The sequence below is a fragment of the Eschrichtius robustus genome, chromosome 1, assembly GCF_028021215.1.
Source record: "Eschrichtius robustus isolate mEscRob2 chromosome 1, mEscRob2.pri, whole genome shotgun sequence".
Classification (NCBI taxonomy): domain Eukaryota; kingdom Metazoa; phylum Chordata; class Mammalia; order Artiodactyla; family Eschrichtiidae; genus Eschrichtius; species Eschrichtius robustus.
This window is the reverse complement of record NC_090824.1, coordinates 1665505-1682908: the sequence shown is the minus strand read 5'-3', so window position 1 is coordinate 1682908 and position 17404 is coordinate 1665505. Positions and strand designations below refer to the sequence as shown.

The following is a 17404-nucleotide window of genomic DNA, read 5'->3' as shown; positions in this document are numbered from 1 at the left end:
TGGAGGCGCTCTGGGGTCCTGGCGGGCCGGGCCGTAGGAGTCCATTGACCGAGGCTGGGGTGTGGGATGGGGGGCTTCCGAGGAGGGGCCCCAGACAGGAGCGCTGTGGAGCATGGGCAGAGGGGGGAGCGCAAGGTCACTGGGCTGCCTACACATGTCTAGGGACTGGGACCCCCAAGGCGCGCAGTCCCCAGGGCGGATTGGAGTGGGAGGGGCCGCGACACGCCCCCTGTCCGCCGAGGTTTCGCGGAATCCCGCTAGGCGCTGCCGCCCGGACCCTGTGCTTCCCGGCCAGAGCACCCGGTAGGAGGCGCGCGAAGCAAGGGGGTGCGGACCGAGGCCGGGTCCTGGCCCCCATCCTCCGCCCCAGGGCCAGCAGAGTACTCGCCCCCCGCCCCTCCTCCTCGGGTGTGCGTGTCCGGGAGTCTGGCTCGCCGCTCCGGCGGAGGGGGCGCTGTCGGCGCGGGCGGGCGGGGCCGGAGCGCGGGGGCGCGCGGCGCGGAGCTAGCGCAGGGGCCGCCGGCGCGGGCCGCGGAGGACTGGGGACCTGGCGGGCTGCCCTGCGCGGTGCGGGGCGCGGCGGAGGCGGGCGCGCGGCCAGTGAGCGCGCGGGCGGGGAGGCGGCGGCGGCGGCGGCGGCGGCGGCGGGAGGAGCTCGGGGCCGCTCCCCGCGCTGCGCTCCCCGCGCTCCGCTCTTCCATGGCGCTGCCGGGGCCGCCCGAGCCGCCCCGCGGCGCGCCCCGCAAGGCGCCCAGCCTGCTGGAGATGGGGGCGCTCTGCCTGGACTCGGAGATCATCCTGGGGTTCACCAGCCACCTCCTGCGGCGCCGAGCCAAGGTGAGGGCCGGGCGGCGGGACCCGGCTGGCGGCAGAGGCGCCGTCCCGCGACTTTGCGGCGCGGCTCCCGCGGCTCGGGGTGCGGCGCCGGGAAAGAGGCGGCAGGTCCCGAGCAGCGTCGCGCAGGCCGGGCCGCACTTTTCCCCCTTACTGCTGCCCCATCTCTCTCTCTCTCCCTCCCCTCAGCGCGGCGTCCTGAGCGGGGGACTGTGGGCGAGGGAGGAGAGCGCAGCGCAGGGACTCCGAGTCCCACCGCGCGCCTTGCTGGGGAGGGCGAGGCAGGGGGCCGGGGGTCTCGCGGCTGATCCTGAGTCCCGAGGTGGTCCAGGTTCCGCGGGGCTGTGTCTGGCCGTCCCCGGGAACCCGGGTGTAGGGTGTGAGCGTGTGCTTCTGGAAGCGCCGCAGCCGTGCGGACAAACGAAGTTGCGGGTGTGGCCGGCCCCGGGCATAGGACAAGGGCCCCTGGGGCCGATGTGTTTCTGGAGGTGCAGGTGAGGAATGTGAGCGTCAGCGTGCTATAGAGTCGCGCTTCCCGGGCCTGCGTATGCGTGTGTCTGTGTCCCAGAGCAGTTGAGGGGCGGGGGCTGCGATGTCCCGCGGTACCCAGATCCGGACGGGGGTGACGCCCCTTTCCTTCAGGAGGCTTCGAGGAGCTAGGAAAGGGGAAGAGCTTCGGCCTCCAGGCCGAGTGGAAAGGGGCTGGACGACGTGGGACCGTGGAGTGAGAGTGGGGACCCTCTGCCCACTTTATGCTCCCCTCGCCGCTTTGCAGGCCAGGAACGACTGGGAGAGCCAGGAGGGGCAGATCACCCCGCTCCACTCTTTTCTGGGGAGTGAGTGCGTACGTGGAGAGGACCTTTCAAGTGAAAGGGAGGGTGGGCAAAACATAAAGAAGGAGTCGCTTTGAGGGGCTCAGGAGAGGCGGGGAGCGGCTCGAATCTGTGTGAGGGTCTCACTGCGTGCCGGGGAGCTGCGGTTGGGGTCTCCGCCCGGGCCGCGGTTTTCCAGCCGCCCTCTGCTCTGGCTCCGCTCCTTCTAGCCGCCCCCCCCCGGCGCGCCTCTTCGCCCCGGACGTGTGGCGCGGGGCCTCTTCCGAGCCTCGCGGCGGCGGGTGCGCGGCGGCCAGCAGGGGGCGCTCGCGTCGCGAGAAACCGGGTGGCCGCGCCCGCGGAGCCCGACCCTGGATTTCTGGCTGACCCAGAGCCGGACCCGGAGCCGCCTGCCGCCTCGGATAGCGGCGACACTTAGGGCTGAGCTGGAGCGGGAGCAACTGGTCGCCGGAGAAGGGGGGCGACCTCCCAGCCGGAGACTAACAGGCAATTAATTCCGGAGCTAAGTTCCCATCTGCCAGGCCGGCTGACAACAGGTCCCGCGCACACCCCCAGGGCCACCTCCTCCCTCTTCCCGGGCGCACGGCACGCACACCGGCCTTCTTGCACACGCGCGGCTGCAAAAACTCGCGTGCCGTTTGCAGACACGCCTAGGCACAGATACACTGGCATGGGCGCTGCACGTTCCGAGACGCAGAGCCCGGCGATACTCACCCACGCGTGACAGACCCAAAGTGTGGCCACCGACACGCGGAGTGCGCTGGATTTTCAGGAAAAAGCGATCGGGAGCCTGGGGGCCGGGGTTCGCTGCCACTTCGTTGTGTGACCTTGGGCAAGACCTTCCCCTCCGCGGCCTCAGTTTTCTCGCCTGTAAAGTGACGAGTGGGTTGGGGCCTCCCAGGAGACCCCAGTGTCCCAGGAGAGGAGCAGGAAGGCGCATACGCGCGCGTGTACGGGGTATCTCACCGCGGCCCCCAGCGCCCCTCCCTCGGGCTGGGACTCGCCTAACAGGTTGGGGGCCTCGGAGTGGGTGCGGCCGCGCGGCGCTGCGGGACCCCCTCCCCCACACACTGCAGAGCGAGGGCTTGGGCGGGGCGGGACAGCTCTCCCGGAGCCCCGCCCCTCCCCGCCCCCGGAGTCCCCGGCCCCGCCCCCGTTTCCGAGCGCGCTTGCCGCCGCAGCCACCGCGCGCTCTCAGCCACTTGCCTGCGCCGCGAACTTCGGAGCGGCCGGCCGGGCCATGGGGGCGTCCCCAGGCCGGATCACGTAGCCGCGGCGCCCCCGGAGAGCCCTCGTGGCCCCGAAGCGACGGCCCAGCCCTTCCTGCGTCCCGGCCATGGGCAGCCGCGGCGCCCCCCTGTGTGCGGCGCAACCCGCGGTACGCGCAGCGGGGCACGAGAGGGAGGCGGGCGACTGGGGGCCGGCGGACGGCCCGGGACCGAGCCCGGGACGCAGAGGACACTGGCAGAGTGCGCGGCGCCCCCTGGGGGCCGGGCCTGGAGCGGAGCGCGGGTGGCGACGGGCCTCCTGCTGGGGGGGGGGGCGGGCAATGAAGACCTCCCGGGATGAAAGAACACGGTGCGCTGCAGGTTCGCGCCCAGCGCTCGTAACTTTGTCGAGTGCGTCACTCGGTCTGGGTCGCTCTGAGGTCTGGAGTCTCCGGTGCTGGGTACCGGAGTGGCGCCGCCCAGCGGCCCAAGCTCACTGTCCCCTTCTGCCTCCCCCACCAGGTGGCAGAGGGCGGCCCGGCCCGCGAGTCGCTGCAGCTGCTGGAGGTGCCCCCCCGCAAGAGGCTGACAGCCGGGCCCGAGCAGGACCCATGCGGCAGCCGCCCTGCGCCCGAGGGCGCCGGGGCGGGCGCGGAGCAGGGCCACTCCGCCGGTGGAGGCGGCTGGTGCCTCCACTGCCACACGAAGCTCGCCGAGCTCAAGAGACAGGCGTGGAAGCTGGTCGGCGGGCCCGGGACACCCCTCCGGGTAAGTGACCCTTCCTCAGGCCGGCCCCTGGGACGGGGCCCATGCTGGAACTTGGGAGTCTTTGGGGCCCGGAGGGAGGCGAGGTTCCACCGTGGATTTTTGGCCAATCCCTTCCCTTCTCTGGGCCTCGGGTTTTCCGTCTGTAACACCTTGTGTGTGAGTTGGAGCATTTCATCCTAAGAGGGTCCCACTGTCTGATCGGAGGGGGTTGGGCAAGCGTTTCTGCTGCAGATGTCCCACAGCTGGAAGCCTAGTGTGTGTTTGGGAGGGGGAGGAGAGGGGGAGATGGCAGGGCCTCCACCCTGGGCGGGACAGCTCCTGCCTTGCCAGCTGCAAGAGGTTATTTGGTGCGTTGTCGCCCTTGGGGCACCTGGGCCCTCAGCCAAGTGTCTGGAAACTGCACACCTGGGGCAGGAGGGCTTGGAGGACCAGAGGGTGGGCCAGCTGCTGTGAGGGGGGCCCCCTCCCTGGCCCCTCCCAGGGCCATGGATAAGAGTTGCGTATGGCCCACAGCCTGGAGCTCTGCCACTTTAGGCAGTGGCCACCCATCTGGTTCCCCAGGCTCCAGCCCCAGCTGCCAAGGTGTTGGCCAGGGGAGGGGGCTCTGCAGAATTCTGCAGCCAATGGGCTTGCCCTGGTCTTGGAAGGAGCGGAGACCATTGTTCCAGGAACAATGCGCTCTGGAAGTTTGCACAGCCTGGGAAGCTGGGGGCTGGGTGGGGGGGGGTGGTCTCCAGAGGAAGCCCTTCCCGCCTGACCTGCAGCCTTTCTGAAAGCTGTCCTGGGAAGTAAGGCTGCATAATCCCCATTGAATCTAAATATAGTTCTTCGAGGAGGTCCTGCGGTCTGGGCGAGACCCTGGCCTCCCGGGTCCAGCGGTGTTCCCCGTGGCATTGGGAGTGGGGATGTGAGTCTGGTTTGTGTCCTGGGCACCCTCGCTCTGCGGTCAGGGGAGGGGACCTGTGGCCCGTCCTGGGGTGGGGCTGGACGCTCCTGCATCTGCTGCCCTGAGCAGGGTGCCCCCTTGCCACGCTCTGTGCCCCAGATGGCCTGAATCTGGTTGAAAAGACATGAGAAGACCTTCAGGGCCCCAGGAGAGGGTGTTTTGGGCTAGACTCCTGGGGGCCTGACAGGGCCACAGGGCCATCTTACTACCCCGTTAGGAGAAATTGAGGCCAGAGAGAGGAGAGACTTCAGTGACTGAGCTGGGCTTTGCCTGGTGGTGCTGGACATGTGGCCGGTGGGTCGCAGGTGGGCAGGGGATCCTGGTGGAGGGAGCTGCAGGTCACACTGGTCGCTGGTGGATTCGGGGTCCCTCATCTGGGAGGTCTCAGTGGTCTTTTCCTGCAGACAGCCCATCAGGGAAGGCTTCTGGACCACCCAGAGTGCTCACCTCCCACCTCTCCTGGCCTCCCCGAGTTTGGCGTTTGACACTGGGTACCCCTCAGTGCCAGGGGAGGGCTCACCCCCTTCCCCAGCTGTCTCTGGCACCCAGCGGCCTGTTCACGCAGCAAACCAGGGTCTCTGGCCTTGTTGGTCTCTTTTGGCCTCTCTTCCTCCGCTGCGTTTCCTCCTTTGTCAGATGGGGGTAGCCTCCAGGGGCCCTTCTGGGGTGCTGTCCAACCTGTAGGGTGCTGTGCCTGAGGAAGGGAGGGCCCCATCATCCACTGTTTCTCCAGAGAGGGTGGGAATGGGCCCAAGGGGACTTCAGGCCCTTGGGCTGAGCCACCCGGGCCGTGGGACATGGGACAAAGTGGTTGGGGCCTTGGCGGGTGTCCCTGTCCTGTGTGACCCAGGCTGATTCACGCACAGCCTGCAGCCTCACCCGGCCTGCCCCAGAGCTTCCTGCAGGGCAGGCTGGGGAGATGGTGCCCGGGATGGGCTTGTGCAGCTGCTTCTGCTTTTAGTTTGGGAGGGAGGCTGGGGCAGCCGGGGGGACCCGTGTGTGCCCGGCTCTGGGTGAGCCCCAGGGGGTCCTCCCAGGAGTCTGGCCCGATGGTCCAGGGGCACTGGGCTCTGCTCTGAGGCTGACAAGGCACTGGAATGTAGAGTTTGTGTTCTAGAATTTTCCCTAGGGGGCCCTTTTTTTGTTTCTCATCGTGAGGAGATGAGCTTTGTGAGAACGGCACTTCACAGTTTACAGAGAACTTTGCTGGCTGTCATCTCACTTAGTCCCATGCTTGGGGCATCTGGGGAGGCCCAGGACCGGAGGTGGCTTGCTGGGCTCCCATGGCCTGGGGTGAGGGTGGAGCTGGGACCCCAGCCTGGCCGAGAGGCCCTTGCCCCTGGGGGTCCCTGCCTGGTCTCAGGTGGGAGGGAGGCTTGCGAGGGTCGAGGGACGTGATCTTTTAGCCAGCTCACGGCCACCCCATCCTCTGCCCGAGGCATCCCTGCCGGGGCTCGACTCCCCGCTGGCTTCTTGCCCACCCTCCTGCCAGCTGACAGCTCCGGGCTGTGGGACCTTGGGCAGGTTTGCTGAGAGCTCGTGGCCTCGGTTTCCCTCTCTGTACCTGGGACCAGCGTCGCGCCCCTTTCACAGGCGTGTTGGGCCGCGTCTGGCACAGGCTGGCCCGTGTGCCTCAGCCCTTGCTGCTTTTGCTGGGATGTGGGCTCGGGGGTCATGCTGTGCCCAGGTCTTTGGTGCCCATGGGAGGTGGGCGGGCGGCCTGGGTGGAGGGCCCGCCTCCCCCTTGCTGTCTCTGCTCCCTTCTCCCTGCACCTGCCTCAGCTTCCCCATCTGGGCAGTGAGGATGACCGTGGTTCCCGCCCAGGGACCTCATCCATGCGGAGCAGATAGGACTGTGCCCCCTGCTTTTGAGCCCCGGTGTCCCTGGGGGCCGTGGGGGAGGGAACGTGCTCTGCCTGCCCAGCTTGGAGCCCAGAGACCGTCCTGCCTGAACTGAGAGGGGCGGTGGGCCTGGTTGTGGAGGGGATGTCAGGCTGGGGCCTCTGGGCCTCCACGGAGCCACCTCTGCCCTCACCAGGGTCCAGGGCCTTGTCTCTGAGTGACCTCTTCGGACCCCTGCGTGGCCTGGAACATGCCCTTCGGACTGTCCTGTGGCCTCCATGGGCCGCTCCTCCCGTGGGCCCCGCTGCAGATGCCCTGCTTCTCCCCAGACCCCCTCCCCCCGCCCCGACCTCCCCGCGTGGTCCTGCCGGTTCCCTGCTCTGCTCTCCCTGCCCCTGCCTCTGAGAGGCCTCTGCTGGGAGCTCCCAGAGCCCCCCACCCAGGGACCGAAGCCAGGCCTTCCTCTCCTCCACGACTGAGCGCCCTCCAGCTTAGCACTGGCCACTCTATCCCCCGAGTCAGAACCTGAGGCCCCAGCCTTCCCTGGCAAACTGGTCACCAAGTTCCTGCAGGCCCCTTTCATTGTCCCCCGGCCCAGCCCACCCCACCCACAGCTGCCCACCCTCAGGGCAGCCAGAGGGGACTCTCTGAACCGTGGAGCCCTCAGGAGGGTCCCCGGGCAGTCCTGGGTCCTGCTGTCCAGCTGGGCCCTGCCAGACTGAGGCCAGACCGAGGCCCCCCGAAAGGCACAGCCCCTGGGCACGGTGCCCCTTCTTCATTGCATGGTGGTCTGCCACAGCGCCCCTTTGGCAGACCTCCCCCCACCCCGTGCTCATTTGGCAGACTCCCCCCCTCCTCCCGTGCCCCTTTGGCAGACTCCCTCCCTCCTCCCGTGCTCATTAGGTGGAACCGTACAGCCTGAGTTGCCCTGAGCCCCGCCTGGGCAGCTGACGGTGGTGGGGGACTCAGACCGCACAGAGTGGCCTCACTTTGAGCTCCTGGCACGGAGCCTGGCGGCCCTCCGTGTGCAGTGAACCTCCCCTCCCCTCCCCCGAGCTTTCCCTCCCCCACATCTCCACCGTCCTCCCCGAGGCCACCCCTGCTGCCACCTGGCCCCGCCTTTTCTCAGCCCTTCCCACACTGCACGGCCACTGTGTGGTCTCTGTGGCCAGTGTGCTACCCCCAGGCCAGGAGCTCTGTCAGGGCAGGCATGGAGTCTGGGTCACCCAGAAACGTTTGTTGAACGACTGAGTGACCAGACCTTGCCTCCCACACCCTGCTGTGTTCACCCCGAGGGCTGCTGGACTGGATCTCGACTCTCCCCACCGCCCCACATGAGGCCCTTGTGGAGGATGGCGGTCCCCAGCCCCTTGCAGCCGTGGGGGGCAGGGATCCTGCTTGGGGATCTGCTCCAGCTGCCGCCCAGATGCATCGCGTGGAGGTGGTGACTCTTCTGGAACCCGTGACTTCCACGTGTCAATACGGCACTGAATTGATTAGTGCTCGGATGGGGAAAGTGATCAGTTCTCCTTTCGACCTTGCGAATCTCTCGCTCACCCGGGCAGGGGGGTCTCGTCCTCCCCGGCCCTGCGAATTCCAGGACCACTGCCCACCCTTGCAGCCCCAGCACCGGTTCGTGTTTTTCACCAAGCTGGGCAGCGAGTCTGAAGGCTGCCGGGAGGCCGTGGGCTCCCCCCGGGCACAGCTCGGGGTGATGTGACCAGGCTCCTAAGGCTAGAGGCCTGGAGACCCTCCCATCTCTCTCTGGGGCCTGGCTCGGGGGTGGTGGGCCTCTGTCACCACACCCAGGAAGCCTGCGTGGTCTGTCCCCACCGCCCCCAGCTCTGACCGCACTGGTGTGCCGTGGTGGGGTCCCGGGGGGGCAGGGGCTTAGCCCGGCTGGTGCTGGACATTCGCCAACTGGGGTCACAGTCCCTGGGCCCCTGTCCCCCATGCTGTTTGGGGCCTGGCCTGAGCTCCACCGGCTTCTGGGGAGGGGCTCCCCGGGGCGGGGCACCTGGTGTCAGCGGCATTCTCCAGCTGAGCCAGGTGTTGGCAGGCTCCAGAGGCAGCCGGGAGGTGTGAGAGGGGCGGGTGCTCCCTGGGGCTGGCTGCTGGGCGCTCTCTCAGCTGGTAGGGGACTGATGACTCAGCGGGGGAGGGATCAGGCCGCGGGGACCAAGCCTGGGCCGGGGGAGGGAGGAGGCCGGTCAGGCCCTGGCCTTGCCGCCTGGCCTCCGCGAGACCTCGGCCGGCCCCTCCACACCCTGCCCTGGCCCCGGCCCCCTCCTCCCTAGGTGGGCGGTGGTCTAGCTGGTGTCCCCTGCTGTCCCTGAGAACCTCCTTTGGTCCCATCCGTGTGCCCGTCTTGGGTCCTTGCTGGTCTGGGGTTTCGCGGAGTGAGGGTGGGCAGTGGGAGGCGGGACTGAGCTTCGGGTCCTGAACACCTGCCCTCTGAACGTCAGCCAGAGCGGAGATGGGGCTTTGGGGGCCGGCCGGGGTCTGGGGTAGGGAGCTCTGTGTCTTGCAGGAGGGAGCGTCTTGAGGGGAGTTCAGCTGCAGTCAGCACTGGGGCTGAGCAGGGGAGTGAGTTGTGGTGACTTTCCTCACTGCCTCTCTGCTGAAAAGGGGAGGGTCAGGGTGTCACCCCTGTACCTCGGGCTGCTCAGTGCCTTGCTGGGGGCTTGTCTTGGTCTGGCATGGCTTAAAGGAGGGGGTCTGGGACCTTCTCAAGGCTCTCTCGAGTGTCCTGAAGGGATCTTTTACTTGGGAGTTGGAAGAGCTGGTTGTTGTCTTGAATGGCAAGGAAAGTCTGTTTTCCTTTTTTCCTTTGCCTGCCAGGAAGCTCACAGCAAACGCAGTCTTCAGCTTCCGCCAACCGCATGGGCCCTTTCTCACACGTCTGTGGGAACTGATCGTTCCTGGCTGCTCTAACGTGACTGTCTCTAGCCACGTGGTTTTGCTTCCAATTTATGCCGAGTAGTTCCTGGAAGCCACCGCAGTTTTTGTGCAAGAAGGTGCGGGGTATGAATAAATAAACAGGATAGAAGTGGATCGAGTGTCCCTCAGTGCGTCTGGCCTCCGTCCACTCGTCTGCTTCCTGGGGACAGGGAGCCCGTGTGGTGGGGGGTGGCATTCAGGGCCAGGCTGTCCCCTGTCAGGTTTCTGGAAGCAGCCAGTCTGGGCTGGCTGGGAGCCTCTGGGAGCCGCTCTCTGGTCATCCACCCCTGAGCCCTGACCTCTGAGCCCCGTGATCTCCATTCCCGCTGGGTGGACGCGTGGCGGACAAGCCTCTCTCCCCCAGCTCCTGTGGCCCCAGCTCCTGTGGCGTGGTCGCTTCTTGGCAGGGCCTCAGCTGCCCTGTCTGGGAACAGCGTCCTTGGGCTGAGTAGCCACTCTGGCCCCCTCCGGGTGAAGGGGCGCTTTCGCTTCTGGTGCTACGTTTTGTGGCCGAGGGACCCACGTGGACTGCAGGGCTCCTGGGGGGGCTCCCTGGACTCATCTGGTCTGGTCCCTGCCCCCCTGGGCAGCATCCCAGGCTTCGGCTGTGGGCGCTGGGCTGGGGCAGGGGTGGGTGGGCTCAGCTGGGCGCCTGGGGCTGGCGGATTTACGGTCCTACATGGCCCAGCGACAGGCTGCTGTGTCCGCCTCGGGTGGATGTCCTTACACCGCCGTGTGCGTTCACCTCTGATCCTGTGTGATGGATGGCTGGCCCGCGCAACTGCCTCTGTTTCCGGGTGGAGCGTGCCGGGCGCTGGCCCTGCCCCGTGCCCTGCTCGGGGGTGTGGGCTGCAAGGTCGGCTCCTTCCTAACTGTCCTGTCCTAGGCTCCCCGTCCCCATCCTCCCCCACACAGCCTCGGTGCAAGGCCACAGCCCAGTTTTGCTTCCTGGAATCCCCGTCAGCCCCACATACTTGGCCTGTTCAAAACCCGTCACCAGTGAGCAGGCCTCTGGGAATTATGTGCTTAGCTTCACCACCCCATGCGCCAGGGGAGGAAATAGCGGACACACAGGTGTGAGTGACTTGCCCGAGGCCACGCACCCTGGCTTCCCCGCCCCCGAAGTCTGTGCTCTTAACCAAAGTGTCCTGGGAGGGAGGGCTCTGGAAAGGGGCACCCAGGAGGACCTCCTGGAGGAGGTGGTATTTGCTCTGGGCTGGAATTGGCCCAGAGATGGGGTGAGGGTCTCCAGGGGTGGAGCATCAAGAGCTCGAGGATGGGGACGCCCGGAGCACGTGTGGAGACTGTGTCTTGGGGGCCCTGTAGGGTGACGAGGGGAAAGCAGGATGAGGTTGAAGGTCGGGAGGTGGGGTGGAGTGCAGTTGCGCTCCAGCCCTGGAGTAGAAGTGGGGCCTGGGGTGTCCTGGGAAGCTCTCTGATAAAGAGCCGTAGTTCCGGGCTCTTCTGTCGGAGGGGCTGGCGGGCGGGGGTGGCCGTGTGTGCAGGAGAACACGGTACCTGGGGCCACCCGGGGGCAGGGGCCCCATTCGGCTTCTGCACCTGCCCCTTTTGCTGGGGCTCAGAGCCCCCCAAGTGGCATTGGGGGCCCTGGCCGTGGCTGGGCTTGCGGGGTGCGATCTGCCACGGCCCGTTGTCCAGATGAGGAAACTGAGGTCCACAGGCTGTGCTCGCGTCCGGAGGTGGACAGTCGGACTGAAGGTCGTGTCTGGCTGGGCTCCAGGCACCCCCTCCCACCCCGCGGCTGCTTCTCCACCACCCTCACCCGCTGAGGCCGTCCTGCCTGTCTGGCCTTTAGCCCCCCGGGCCCCCGCCACCCTTGTGTGGCCTTGTGTGGAGGATAGGGGGGCCATTGAGGGGAGGAGGTCTCAATGAGCTAGTGTGTGCCCCGAGCTGCCCAGCTGGCCGGTGCCTGGCACAGGGCCTTGGGGATGGGTGCTGGGCAGCGCTGGGTGGGCCAGACTGTGGCCCCCCTGCCCCTCCCCCCGTGTCAGCTTGGGGCCTCAGAGCTGCAGGCCTGCAGGCCGGGGTGGTCTCTGGCGGCCTGGCTGGCAGAGGGAGGGTCGGGTTTGGGTCTCCAGGCATCCCACTGGACCCAGCAGGTGGTGGGGCCTGGGGCTGGGGGCCGGGCCCCTGGTGAGGCTCTGGCTGGGTGGGTGGGTGGGTGGGAGGGAGGGAGGGCCTGGGATGGCTGCGGCGTGGTGGCTGGAAACCGAGCCCGCTGCACACGACCTGGGAATGTCCTCGACAGCAGAGCCTGGGAGGGCAGCGCCCGGCCCGGCAGCCAGGGGTCCCTTCCTGGACCTGTTGTCAACTCCGGAAAAGGGGGCCACGCGGGGTCACGGCCCAGCTGCTTTGTTTGTGGAGAGAAGGGAGGATGGGGCGGAGGGAGCTGTGGCTGGTGGGACCTTGCTCAGCGCCTGCTTGTCGAGCTTGACCGTGTGGCTGGCCTCTGGGCCCGTGTGCTCTCCTAGCTGCCCTGCCAGTGGGTGCCAGGGCGCCCTTTTAAAAGACGGGGTGATGGGGGCTCAGAGAGGGTCATCTCATAGCCCTGCGGCCTGGGGGCTTTTCTGAATTGGAGAATAGAGCCCCTTCCCACCCCCTCCCAGGGGGGCATCCGTGGCGGTGGGGTGGGGGGCTTCTGGTCGGCTCCTCTCCTGCCCTGCGGGGGGGCCGGGCTGGGGAAGCCTCTCCTGGTGGTGATGGTGGGGCAGCGCGGCCCCCTCCAGGACTCCCTCACAGGAGCAAATGGAAGGATTACTTAAAGCAACTTGGAGACCCAAAAACAAAGCGAAGAATGAGAAGTCATCATTTTTAAGTGCGGAGAGGCTCCCTGAAAGCCAGGCAGCATGCAGGGTAGGTGGTGCGCAATGTGAAATTGAATCAAATTAAGAAAAACATTTTCCAAATGCAAGTAAAATATCTGTTTAATTAGACCACAAAGAGGAAACTGAAAGTAATATTTTGCAGCAGGGAAACTACTGTCTTTCTGCAGGTGCTGGGCTCCGGAGGGGAGGGGTGGGTGCCAGGCTGCACGGTGGCCGGGGCTTTCAGGGGTTAAAATTCTGGAACTTGGGGCTGTGGCCCCCTGGGGGCTTGGGCCTATGGACCCTGGAGCTGCCAGGAGCTGCCCCAGGCTGGGAGAGGAGACCAGGCCCGGGGAAGGGAGGGCTGCACCTCCCGGGCCTCCCCCAGCTCCCCGCCCTGTCCTGGGGCCTGAGGATTGTTGGCTGTACTGGGGGGAGGGGGTGGCTGAGGAGTGGGGAGGGGCCTTTGTCTCCCCGAGGGCTGCCCAGGGGTCGGCAGGTGGTGTGGAAGGTGCCGTCACCCCTCACCTTCTGGGGTCCAGGGTGCCCATCCTGGGAGTGGCCCGTGCCAGCTCCCAGGAGAAGCCCCCTCCCTGGAGCCCCGAGCGCCGGGCCAGGGTGCTGGGGGCGGGGATCCGGGCTCTAGGCCTGTCCTGCCCAAAGCTTGCGGTCCCCAGGCTGGTCCCTCCAGTGTGGGCTGTGGTTCTGAGTGACCAGCGTGCAGTGACTGTCCCAGGCTGCTCAGTGGCCCACTGCCGCCCGAGCAGCCGCTTTGGCCCCTGCGCTGGCCCAGCCGGTGCTGCCTGGCCTGTCTGAGGGGCTCAGGGTCCACTGGGCTCTCCGTGTGGTCACCCCAGGCGCGTCCCTCCTCCTTGTTGGCCTTTGCCATCTCACGTGTGTGACAGGAGACAGAGGTTGGAGAGACGGGCTTGCCCCACGCCGGGAGCCCCTCGAGGCCCGGGGGGATCAGCCAGGCCTTCGGCAGTGATGATGTGAGGGTCCCCCAAGGAGTGGGCTCGGCTGCCAGCGCTGCAAGGGGGTACTTGGCCCCTCAAGGGGGCTTTGGCCATGGGGTGGGCCCAGGTGTGTTGGGCCTGGCCCTCCTGGGAACTTGTGAAGCAGGACTCGGGGGACTGTGGCCTGGGGGGACCACGAGCGCGGAAACCCCTGCAGTTGGCTCACCGAGCAGGTGACCGGGCAGCCCTGGGCTTGTCTCCCTGTGCGGGGGGGTGCTTGAGCTCGGGGGGCTCTCTCCCCCCAGAGCAGACCCCTGTGGTTCCCACGTGGGGCTTTGATGCTCAGGGCCTGAGGCCTGGGGCCGCTGGGGCCTCCCTGGCGCCCCACCTGAATTCCTTGGGACCGGCTGGGGGCGGCGCTCGGGCGGGGGGCTGCCGTGGCTGTGTGGTGGGGGTCGGGTGCGGGCCCAGGGCCATCAGCAGCCCCCCACGCCCTGCGCTTCCCACTTTCCTTCCGCCGCCTCCCGTGCAGGCCGTGGAGGGGATGTCAGGGTGGCTCCCCGGAAGTAGAGGCCCTAGAACAATGGGCGGCTGGGCCTGGGGCGGGCGGGGTCTGGGCCGCCTTTCAAGTCGGGTTAATGGCTCTAGCGGGCGGCCCTCCCTTGCCCTCTCACCAGCCCACCATTAGCTGTCTCCCGCTGAGTGGAAAAACCAGAGTCATCAGGGCCGGGCCTGGAAAACTGGCAGGGTTGGGGGTGGGGGATGGAGTGACAGCCGGGCCCGTGTGAGCCAGGCGTGGCTGGGCCGCCGTCTGGATTCCATCTGTGGCCCACGGGCGACACGAGTGGGGTCCCCGCGGCGTTTCCGGGCCTCCCCGGGGCCCCACGGGGGAGTACCAGGCGGGGGTGGTGTCGCTGATGGGGACCAGACATCCCGGGCGCTTCCGAGGCTCTGGGGCCCGCCAGCCCCAGCCGGAGAAAAGCCAGACCTTCCGGAGTGGCCCGTAAATCAGGTAGCTGGCAAGGCCTGGCCTGGCTGGGGTCGCGCTGTCATTCGACCCGGCCTGCCCGGGGGGGCGCGTGAGGGGGCAGCTCTATGGCCGAGCCTGCCGGGAGCGTGGGGCGGCACAGGCACACCCGGCTGGACGTGCTTTGCTTTACTGCGCTTCACAGGTGCGGTGTGTTCTGCGAGCCGAGGGCTTGTGGCAAGGCTGTGTCCAGCGAGTCCGTCAGCGCTGTTTTTCTGACAGCGTCATTTTTTAATCCGTGCTGTTTTTTAATGTTAAATTGTTTTTTTTTAGACACGATGCTATTGCACGCTGAACAGATTACAGTGTAGTGTAAACATAGCTCTTATAATTGGGAAACCAAAAAACTCATGTGACTCGCTTTATTTCAATACTCCTTTTATTGCGGTGATGTGGACCGAAACTGAAATATCTCCGAGGTCTGCCTGTCCTGGGGACACAGACGCAGAGCGATGGCCTGCTGATGCTGGACCAGCAGAGTGTACTTCCATGGCAAGGCCACTCTGTCTCAGCTGTCACCCCCTGGAGCCCTCCCCAGCGTCTGTGGACACTGGTCAGGCCGGCCACAGGTCAGGCTCGGGGAACCCTGCTGGGATGATTGAGGCGCCCCCTCTGCACGGTGCTTACGGCTTCTGCATCTGAGGGTTTGGAGAGGTCGTAGGCCTTTTTTGGCGAAGAGGGCCGCTGGACTGGAGCCGGGCCTTGCCTAGAACCTTTTGGGAGAAGTGTGGCCAGGGAGGGGGGCAGGCCCCGGCTCTGCAGATTTGCAGCGGGTCCAGGCTGTGGTGATGGGAAGGGATGGGGCCGGCCGAGTCCACCAGCTGGCCGAATTGGAGACCCAGGCCCGCATTTGGGGTTTGCTCTGTCAGGTGGCACTGGTAAAGTCCTGGGTGGTCACAGCCACAGCCGGGCTGGGCTCATGCTCTGCTGAGGGGATGTCCCAGCCAGGCACCTGTGGTTGGGGCTTGCCCCTCGGGGAAGGGGCAAAGATGCTGAGGGGCTGGTCCCAGCACAGACCCGGAGCCCTGCGGGGCTGCCCCGGGGAGGGGCTGAGGCAGAGCCTGGTGGGTGGTCGAGGTGCAGGGGCTGGGCCCTGGGAATGGGACTCTTGATAGCTTCCCTCCAGTGAGTTTCCTTCTGAGGATTGGCTCTCTCCTCCTCTTCTTTCTTCCAGAGATGTCAGCTCCTCCAGGAAGCCCTCCCTGACCCCCAGGCTAGGCGAGGGCCTCCTCTGGGCTCCCCTAGCTCCTCTTCTTAGCCATCTCTGGTTTCCAGGCTCGCAGTTAGACCCGTGTGTCCCCCTCAGTGCAAGGCAGGGGGTGGGCTGCAGGGACCAAGTCCACGCCCGGGATGGAGCGTGGAGGCCATCGAGCCTTGCCTCCTGTCTCTGCTGGCCGCGCTCGGCCTCTGTCTTCCCGTGGACCTGGAATCGCCAGCTCGGCCCTGTGGAGCAGGGCCGGAGATGCCGCAAAGGCAGGGAGAGGGTCTCCAGCCCCCCAGCCCCACCTCCACTGGCTCTGGAATAGACGTTGCTTCCGGCCGGGGCCCTGGTGCTGGCTGCCCCCAGCCTGCCGTGGATGCCTTGTTCTGCCGGCCCCCTGGCTGCTCCTCGGCCGGGCGGCCTTGGCCTTGGCCGCTGGCTGCACGTCGGGGAGCGTGCGAATGCCTCGTTAGCCGTGAGCGAGCGTGGTGATGACGGCAGGAGGAGCTGGGCAGTTGTCAAGGGCACCGCGAGCCTCACTCTCAAGCCCCGATGATTATTTCCTGCTGGGTGTGTGCCGACGACACCGTTCGGGGCTCATTAGCAGCTATGGACGGTGCAGCGGCCGCCACGCACGCTGGCCTGGCGCCGTGGACGTGAGGACCAGGCGGTGAGTCCTGGCACCCAGGCACTGATCCCTTTGTCCCTTTGTCCCCTGTTCCCCCAGGACCCGTGCCTCTCCGCTCTGCTTCTTGACGAGCTGCCTGCGTGTCGCCCGGAGGCTGAGCGCCGCTGTGACGTCTGTACCACGCACCTGACCCAGCTCACACGGGAGGCCCTGCGGCTGCTGCAGGCGCCCGCCAGCCGCGAGGACCCTGACGCCCCCCATGGAGGCCCTGGACTCACGCCCCCCAGCCCCGGCGCCGCCACCAGCCCGAGGGATGGACCGGCGCCGGTGGGCCCGGTGGGGCGGCAGCTGGGCCGAGCGGGGCCAGACAGGAGGAAGGGGCTGGGCTGGCCGTCCGGGCCCAGCGTCCAGGTGTCGGTGGCACCCGCTGGCCTGGGCGGGGCACTGAGCACGGTCACCATCCAGGCCCAGCAGTGCCTAGAGGGCATGTGGAGCGTCTCGAGGGTCAACAGCTTCCTGCCACCGACGTGCCTGGTGAGTGCCTGGGGCGCGGTGGGCTGTGGGCCCCCTGGGACACCAGGCAGGACGCTTACAGCCGGTCAGGGCTGGGCGCTCTCCGGGACTGAGTGCCCAGCTCAGTGGGTGCCCTGCAGCAGGGCTCCCCCTAGAGCAGGGGGCTGCGCCTTTTGTAGGAGGCCCCAGACGTTCCCAAGACCCTCGTCAAGTCAGGCTACAAGGTCCCTGGGGGGCAGGGTCCTCTTGTGTCCCCTGGGGCTTCGCTTCCACCTGGCACAGGCATGTGGTGGGGGAAGGTCTGGCCACTCTGAGAGCACGCGTGGCGCCGTGGGCTGACGGAAGGGCCCTGTGGGCTGCTGGGACAAGATCAGACCGTCATCCAACGTCTCCCCCTGGTGACTCCCCGTCCAGGCTCTCCTGCCTGGAGTGCAGCAGCCCTGGGCGACACAGCCCTGCCCCGTGGACAGGTGACAGAGCCCGGAGGGTAGCGGGAGGCCTGCAGGTGGCGGGGACCCCGTTCCCGCTTACACGGGGCCTGGCCTCTCAGGAGCCGCCTCTTTTTGGGTGACTGCAGGATACCCCCCTCCCCGCTCCAGGGCTCCCCTCCTCAGGCCCACCAGATTGTCACCCACAGCAGTGGCATGTCTTCCGTGGAACCAGCTCTGGGCACCAGGGGTGCCGGGGATGCCGCGGACCTGGGCTGGGTGTGCTCAGGGAGGGCCCCGCGGCCTGAGATGACCCCAGCTCCGGAGGGCGGAGCTGGGGGCCCGGCCCCGCCTTGGTCACAGGGCTTCGCTGGTGGGAGTTTCTCCCAAGTGTCCTCTGTGCCCCCCCAGTCTTCCTTCTAAGAGAAGGCGTACCAGGGTAGGGGGTCGGGAGA

The 17404-nt window shown here is 67.2% G+C and overlaps 1 protein-coding gene across 2 annotated transcripts in view; it reads left to right on the top strand.

Annotated features, from left to right (window-relative positions):
* The first annotated feature begins 2871 nt into the window (after nucleotides 1-2871).
* KIF26A (kinesin family member 26A) overlaps nucleotides 2872-17404 on the top strand; it is a 39397-nt gene continuing 24864 nt past the window's right edge. The window contains exons 1-3 of one of the 2 annotated variants that reach the window (XM_068539652.1): nucleotides 2872-3045; nucleotides 3398-3643; nucleotides 16108-16542. In XM_068539652.1, the coding sequence (XP_068395753.1) occupies nucleotides 3004-3045; nucleotides 3398-3643; nucleotides 16108-16542 (723 nt within the window). In that variant the 5' untranslated portion in view covers nucleotides 2872-3003. Of the gene's footprint in view, nucleotides 3046-3397; nucleotides 3644-13918; nucleotides 14165-16107; nucleotides 16543-17404 lie in introns of those variants that run through there. The other variant, XM_068539662.1, reaches the window with a different exon arrangement.